Raw genomic sequence first — 7,762 nt, 5'->3', positions numbered from 1 at the left:
GAGCGTGCTCGGCGCTGCCGGCAGGGAGGGGCGGTGGGGCTTCGGGCTTTTAAATAAAAGGGACGCTTTTCTCTCGTTGCAGACACTTTCCAGGTCTTCCTTCCGGAGAACGTGAGATCCGCCTCGGCGCCAGCCTGCTGGGGTTCACTGGGTGTTAAGTAGATTTGGGAGCGGTGTGACATCGCGCCGCCAGTCCCTTCCCTCCTGAGAAAGGGTAGCTGCTTTCTGAGCAATCACATACCAACCTCATGTATTCCTAAGACTGTCATCAGCTTCTAGTTTTCTATTCAGTGGCCTTACAGAGATTTAATTACTTATAGGTTCTAGTGGTTGTAAAGTAATTTAAGATGTTTGTACTACTCGGTTTTAATTATCTAATTCACTCTTGTGTTAAGAGACATCGTTTTAACTTGGGAATGGTTAAATCGCCAAAGAATTAAATTATTTATGCATAAGGGCTATTTTATTTGACTACTGTTGGCCTGCAACTTAAACTTGCATCTTTTATTTTTTATCCTATGCTTTTTCTTTGCTATGGCTGCTGCAACAATAGTTCATGATACATCAGAAGCTGTAGAGCTCTGTGCTCCCTGTGGGTTATACCTTAAACCCATTACAAAAATGACCATCAGTGTGGCACTTCCTCAGCTGAAGCAACCAGGAAAATCCATTTCGAACTGGGAAGTGATGGAAAGATTGAAGGGGATGGTGCAAACTCATCAGTTTTCTACTCTGCGGATATCTAAAAGCACAATGGATTTCATTAGGTTTGAAGGAGAGGTTGAGAACAAAAGTTTAGTTAAGTCTTTTCTGGCATGCCTTGATGGCAAAACCATAAAGCTGAGCGGCTTCTCTGACATCTTGAAAGTGCGTGCTGCAGAGTACAAGATTGACTTTCCTACCAGACATGACTGGGACTCGTTTTTCCGTGATGCAAAAGATATGAACGAAACCTTGCCTGGGGAAAGGCCAGACACCATTCACCTGGAGGGTTTGCCTTGTAAGTGGTTTGCAGCAAAGGAGACTGGCTCGGAAAAGCCAAGTGAAGAAATCCTTATAAAAGTTTTCCAGAAATTTGGAGAAATCCGTAATGTGGACATACCCATGCTGGACCCTTACAGAGAAGAGATGACTGGCAGGAATTTTCACACTTTCAGCTTTGGAGGCCATTTAAACTTTGAAGCCTATGTCCAGTACCGGGAGTATGCGGGGTTCATCGAGGCCATGAATGCCCTGCGAGGGATGAAGCTGATGTACAAGGGCGATGATGGCAAAGCAGTGGCTTGCAATATAAAGGTGAGAGACTGCAGCCTTTTGTGTGGGAGCCCACATGAAGGACAGTACAGCTAAATGTTATTTCTGTAGTGCTTGAAGCCTTTATCTGTATACCACAGTGATGGCAACAGGTGACATTGACAGCATTAATGCAGCTTTATGGGACAGACATAATGCAATTTTCAAAGGAAAACGTTGATAGAAAAATGTGTTGTTAGACTACGTAACTAAAGTGAGCGAGGTTTTGCTTTTTTCCTTAACAAGACTGTTCTAGAAATGAGAACTGCTGATGGAAGGATCAAGTTTATGAACACAATTTTCTAAATTGCTTTAGAAAAGAGTATGTGTTTATAAATTGTGATTTCACTTAAAATTCCAGTTCAGAACAAGTTCAGACAAATTTCACCAGAAGATTGACTGTAAAGTGCGTTATTCTTTCATGCGTTCACTGCAGAGAGATGTTTTGGGAGAGAATTTCACAGTGTCTGTATTTGGTCCCTGCATTGATAGCTGGGTCTACCAGTCGAAGGTCAGAACTAACAGGCTTAGTAGCATATGGTCTGTCTGGTCTGGGAAATACACAGTTAATCATCTGTGTACCTGATATACAGGAAGGCCCCACAAAAATTTAAATGATAATTTTCATTTGGAGCACAGCTTCCTGTGAATTTCCTATGCTTATTTCATAATATTTACATACAGAGTTTTCCAGAAGTAATCTTCTGTAACCTCATTGTCTTAGAAATCACAGCTGTGACAGGAGGGAACAAGGCAGTCTGTTCAGATGTAGTGTCTCTGATAGCACAGCCTCAAGAAAACTTACTCTTTTTAGGGGTGGTCTGTGCATTTACATATTGGTTGAGTGAAATGTTTGTGGATGTATTTTGGTATGCTCAGTAGTCATTCATGAAACCAAGGAGTATATTTCAGAAAAAAACCTTGAGCATTCCTTTGTGCAATGTGGGAACATGCAGATATCTATTCAAATTGTAGTTTAGTCAGTGTAAGTAAAATACTGCAATCTTTTATCTTGTTATCAAAGCTTGTCAGTTGTGGGGTAGAAACTGTGCCTTGACCTGGTGAAACTCAACCTGTCATTTACGTGCAGGGGAGGATCAGGGTTCCCAAATTTAGTATGGCTGGGCAAGAAGGGTCATGCCTTCCTGGCAGCTGCCCTGTCAGGACAGCAGCTCTCTGTCATACAAGGTCACCACACCTTGTCTGTTTGTACCTATTTGTTCTCTCAGTCTGTTAGTGAAACATCATTTTGCGTAAAGCCTGAGTAGATTAAACTGCAGAGGCTGTGCTCCTTGTTCTCTGCCCCACGGTTCAATGACCATGGGTCTGTGGAAATGTGTTATACATCCCTGCCTGCCTACACTCAGAATTGGAGATTAGGACACCAGGGCTGTCATGTCTGGTGGTGTCCTGTAACAGCACACAGCTGGACATGACCAAGGTGTGTTCCTATATCCTGGAAGCTGAGCGCCTCTGAAGTCTCATTTTTCAGATGTGTGTGTCTTTCTTTTCTTTCTGTTCCCACAACTTGGGATCTTCTGCCCAGTGTACTCAATTTGGAATCTTGGTTTTAGAAGTGGTGCAGAGGCTTGAACCAGGTGCTGAATGCTGTAGAACTATGTCTTCTGCTGAATTTAATTTAACAGTTTTAGACAGAAAGGAAGGCCTTTATTTAAACCTAGTTCTACATAGTGCTGTAGAGTCCCTAACAGCTTGCATTAATTAAGAGTTCTGTACGTGCCCATTCTGACACATTGAAATCATTGGACAGACAGAGCCTCAGCCACACTAGGGTTTATTTTTGGTTGTGAGACATAGAAGTGGTATCTGATTTTGCTACATGTGTGCACGCATTTAGTACCCAATTACCTAATTAGAATAAGTGGTGCTTTCGCTGGGCACAGAGAAGTTCCCTTTGTTTTGAAGAAGGTTTTACACATCTGATTGTACTTACACCAAGGTCTAAGTTAAAGTTGTCAGGTTGTAATTTTTGATTTTTTTTTCTGTTTCCTTAAAACTGCTTTCAATTGTATCATGTACAGGTTTCTTTTGACTCAACAAAACACCTCAGTGATGCATCAATTAAGAAGCGTCAACTTGAAAGGCAAAAGCTTCAAGAGCTTGAAAAGCAGAGAGAAGAACAAAAACGTAAAGAGAAAGAAGCTGAGGAAAAACAAAAAGAAGAAGAAAGGTATTTACCACTTATTGTTCAGTTATAGTTTTAACAATCAGGCATAAGAAAACTGCTCCTTCATATCACCATCAAACAATAGAAAATAAAAAACCACAAGCTGTCTCTAGCTAAAATGGAGCGCTTAAAGCTGAGTATGGTTTAGTTTACCACTTATGCTTATGTTCAGTTCAAAATATTAAACCTGCAAAATACTCAATTTCCTAAAAGTCTTGCCTTTAGCCACCTAGTTTCAGAGACCCTTAGCCTTCAGCAGAAGCTGCCTAATCACAGAAAAAAACCCCACCACCACTGCACACATTTGTTTGCTTGGTATTCTTCTTGCAGCTGTGATAATTCTCTGCCCAGCTGCCTCATGTATTGTTATTATCTCTGGTCAAAGTTTAAAAAACAATTCTTTGCTGTAGCAATTTTTTTTCTTTGAATTCCAACTTATTAAAAATAGATAGATAGAATATGACTGTTTGCTGTCACAAGTAAGGGTTAAAATGTTCAGTTTTTTATTTTGTTCTTCATCAACATGACTTATTTAGAAACAAATTTGCTTGAAGTGTAAAATGTGTTGAACATACAGTAGGAGTTTGAAATTGTGCTTTTCCTAGATAAGGCAAAAATATTTCTCTTTTTAGGAAGCAGAGAGAGCTTGAAGAATATGAGAGAGAGAGAAAAAGAGAAGAGAAGTTGCGCAAGAGAGAACAGAAACAGAAAGATCGTGAAGTTCGACGGAACAAAAAGCAACTTGAAAAGCTTCAAGCTGAAGAACAGAGAAAACTTCAAGAGAAGATAAAGCTAGAAGAAAGGAAGCTCCTGTTAGCTCAGAGAAATCTTCAGTCCATTAGACTAATTGCAGAACTGCTAAGCAGAGCAAAGGTAATTTAAATACTTATGTCAGAAGCTAATGAAGAACTCAACAGAACAAAGCCATTTGCTGGCTTGAGAGGAGGTGGGGAGCACTGTTCATTAAACAAGGTTTACTACCTCTGCAGCTGCTATTCCTTAGACCAAAATTTCAGAAAAGCACAATGGAACAGTATTTGTCTCTTGGTAAGATATGCACTTGTAGGTAAATGGAAAGTGAGGTTGAACCTATAGTCCTGAATAGCATTTTTTATCTGTAAATTATTTGTCAGCTTTTCTTAAGTCCAGTAGAAGAACATGTGACCATGATGAAGTGAGCTAACTACTCACTTCATCAAAGGATAAGATGCAAGACTCCTTTTCTACTTCTGGTTTAGATGCTGTTTCCCATCTGCCTTGCAGCAATTCTGTTCACTGTTCATTGCAGTTTCAGAGACTGAACTCTCATTCGTCAATGTTTGAAATGCACAGAATGTTTCTTCTGTAGGATGACTACTGTCAGCAAAGGTTTCAAATGTTAGATCCTGTCTCTCTAACAGTATTGTTATTTTTTTCACTGAAACACTGAAGCTTAAGACTTGGATAAAATCGTATTAGGGTATACTGAATGTGAAATATTTTCTGTAGAAACAAAAAGCTGTGTGGAAAAGCACAGATTTTTTTCTTGATGCCAGTGCACTTCAGGAGTGTTTTTGAACTCACAGATCAGTTACATACTAGAAGAAGGGAGAAATGCCTTTTGCAGGCCTTCTAACTTTGTAGCTGTGGAATAGAAGGGTTATCTGATGAAGCAGAGATTGTGTTTCTTTCATTTAGAGAATTCTGAGGTCTATACTAAGCCCTTGACTAGGTCAGAATAGAAAAAGGTTTGAACCTTTTCCAGTATCGTGAATTTTTAAAGTGGCTGACAACATGACAATCAGTTTCTACATTATAATTGTACATTTAATTACTTGCTGGTTTTGTGGATTTATTGTAAAGTCATCTATGATGACAGTCATCTAAAAGAAGTAATTTTCAGTAAAATTTAAAACATTTTCAATTTGAGTGAATTTCTAAATTTGACTGAAACCTTCAAGTTTTGACCCTGATAAATGTATTTCAATAGTGCAGATTTCACACGTTGTTACTTTTGTTATATTGAGGAGCCATGAAGACAAAACTTCTCTCAAGAACTGTGGACAAATAGGGTTTCAACTTACAGCAGTTTTAGATTAGTGGGTTTTATTGGTTGATTTGTTTTGATTTTTTTTCCCTTTAAAAAGGAAACACTATTTTATTTTGGGATGGTTAAGTTCTGTTGGTTAGATTTTATTTTCTTGTCACATTGCTGCCTTTGTGTTATGTTGTGACTTGGAAACAGGAGAAGGTATTTTTTGTTTACTCTTCCCTTTGACTGTCTTTCAGACAGTAAAGCTTTTGGAGCAAGAACAGAATGAAGAAAAGATTTGTCTTCAGCAGCTAGAGGAGAGACGGAGGCTCCAGGAGGCTGAGCTTAAACGTGTGGAAGAGGAAAAGGAGAGAGCACTGGGGTTGCAGAGAAAAGAAAAGGAACTGAGGGAGAAACTACTGAACAATCTTCTGAGCAAGAAAATGGATGCAGTTAATCAAAACAAAGAAGAAGCTGAAGCATCTCAGACTGACGTGCTGAAAGGCCCTAGTGCTGTTCCCCACACTGTGTCATCCAGCTGCATCACTTCTACCTCAGGACAGGTTGTTACAGCCAAACTAGCTCCTGGCTCTCAAATAGAAGTAGCATCCCCTGAAAGCATAAATACTCAATGCAAGTACTTAAATGGCAACATTCACGACAAAGTTCATGTCAAAGAAGATCAGAATCTTCATACTACAAACTCTGAGAGGTGTTCTGACAAAAAGGGTTCGGGGGTACTTTCATGTGTCCCCACCAATAACAAGGACCAGAAGAGCCTCTCTAGCTATGACCAGAACACTTGCAAGAAGGACTTGCCCTGTGAGCAGGACAAACGTGGAACAGAGCCAAGGAGAAGAAAGAGCCATTCATGTAGCAGCATAAACAGTGATGAGAGCAAGGGTAGATGGGAGAGCAGCAGACACAGAAGAGATGTGAGCTCCCGAGATGAAAAGCATAGGAAGGACAGGAGGTATTACAGACACTCCAGCAGAAGTTACAGCCCTCGCCGGAGCCGCAGCCCTCGGCGAAGGGGCGCGAGCCCCAGACGTTCCCGCTACAGAAGAACGCGCAGTAGGGAGCGCAGGCGGGACAGGAGGGAAAGGAGTCGGAGTCGCAGAAGTGTGAGCAGGAGACGAAGGCACCGGAGGTGATCACTCAGTAAGCAAAGGAGTACTTAGTGGAGGCCTTGGCTCCTTTGAAAGGCTCTGGTAGGACAAAAGGGCCGCAGAATTGGACACCAGACCTCATCGGTGTGACTGCTATAGAAAACACAATTGTTTCAGCCAATTCTTAGCTTGCATCTAGTCCTCAAAATCAAAAAGAGATGCCTGATTTTTTTTGACCTTCCTTCCTTTGTTGTCTCTTTCTAGGTTTCTGCCACAATGTAGGTGTAATCACTTGTGCTTGTGCTGAAGTTCCTAAAGTGCTAAAAGCCAACCTGTTTTCTTCAGTTTCAGTTTTCTAAACCTTAATTTTAGTGTATTTAGTTTTTATCACCTAATTTGGCTTAAGAAATACATGGGTGCCAGCTATAGGAACTTCAGAGGTGACAAGCTATTACATACAGATTTGATTTAAAGTGTTTCCTGGTGTGTTCAATGAAATCATGTAGAGTTTTTATTGATTGAGATGGATAGCAGGACTTTCATATTTTTTCTTAAAAGTGATGATAAAAGTTATGCAGGATACCTTTTAAACTGCTTTGATTCCTTCATATGTCTGTATGATGCCAAGCTTTGTGGCTCAAATTATTCTGGCGTGTAATGCCTTTGTATAATACTTTCTGTGTAAGAGAGGCACACCTGGTGTAGGAAGTAACAAGCAGTGGTAAAATGGTTGAAAGTTGTTCTGGTATTTTGTTGACATATTTGGCTTTGTAATTTCAGGTGGCATAGGGCTACTTGAAACATTTTTTTCAGGTACATAAAGAGCTAAACATTGTCTTGAAAAAGGGGCCTTCTTGCTAAATTATTTTTACTTGTGTTGTTGAAAAGTAAGGCTGCAGTGTCTCTTGTTAAATCTGTTTAAGAATACTTTTGCTTTTAAAATGCAGCTCAGGAATATTAAAAGCTATAATGTTACAGTGAAAGAGTTTATTTTGCATTTTTATGGTAAAATTAAAAAGAAAACTGTTTCCAGTGAACTGAAGTTGCTGTTTTCATGTGTCAGTATATTAAAATCTGCAGAAGTGTTGTCTTAAGAACCTGTTTGTTGAAAGCATCACTCATAACAGTTGAATTATGAAGTTCAGGTTCTCTTCTTGATGG

At 39.9% G+C, this 7,762-nt stretch overlaps 1 protein-coding gene across 2 annotated transcripts; it reads left to right on the top strand.

Moving 5' to 3' along the window:
* The first annotated feature begins 75 nt into the window (after window positions 1–75).
* AKAP17A (A-kinase anchoring protein 17A) lies at window positions 76–7,638 on the top strand. 2 transcript variants are annotated; one of them, XM_031058379.1, is made up of 5 exons: window positions 78–214; window positions 554–1,296; window positions 3,336–3,484; window positions 4,114–4,354; window positions 5,750–7,638. In XM_031058379.1, exons 2-5 carry the CDS (start codon window positions 622–624, stop codon window positions 6,644–6,646), a joined length of 1,962 nt encoding a protein of 653 aa, XP_030914239.1. In that variant the 5' UTR covers window positions 78–214; window positions 554–621; the 3' UTR covers window positions 6,647–7,638. The 2 variants fall into 2 exon arrangements, with proteins under 2 accessions (XP_005422743.2, XP_030914239.1); XM_005422686.3 differs by having other exon boundaries at window positions 76–1,296.
* The last annotated feature ends 124 nt before the right edge of the window (window positions 7,639–7,762 follow it).

The sequence above is a fragment of the Geospiza fortis genome, unplaced genomic scaffold (genome assembly GCF_000277835.1).
Source record: "Geospiza fortis unplaced genomic scaffold, GeoFor_1.0 scaffold366, whole genome shotgun sequence".
In the NCBI taxonomy this organism is placed as follows: domain Eukaryota; kingdom Metazoa; phylum Chordata; class Aves; order Passeriformes; family Thraupidae; genus Geospiza; species Geospiza fortis.
Note: the sequence above shows the minus strand (reverse complement) of the source record. Positions and strands in the feature narration are given on the sequence as shown.

Bases quoted from the DNA above. Each gene is read 5' to 3' on its own strand.
- AKAP17A (XM_005422686.3), top strand. From the start codon at position 535: ATGGCTGCTGCAACAATAGTTCATGATACATCAGAAGCTGTAGAGCTC. The intron at 1,297-3,335 runs GTGAGAGACTGC...TATCATGTACAG, and splicing joins CAGTGGCTTGCAATATAAAG to GTTTCTTTTGACTCAACAAA. The intron at 4,355-5,749 runs GTAATTTAAATA...ACTGTCTTTCAG, and splicing joins AACTGCTAAGCAGAGCAAAG to ACAGTAAAGCTTTTGGAGCA.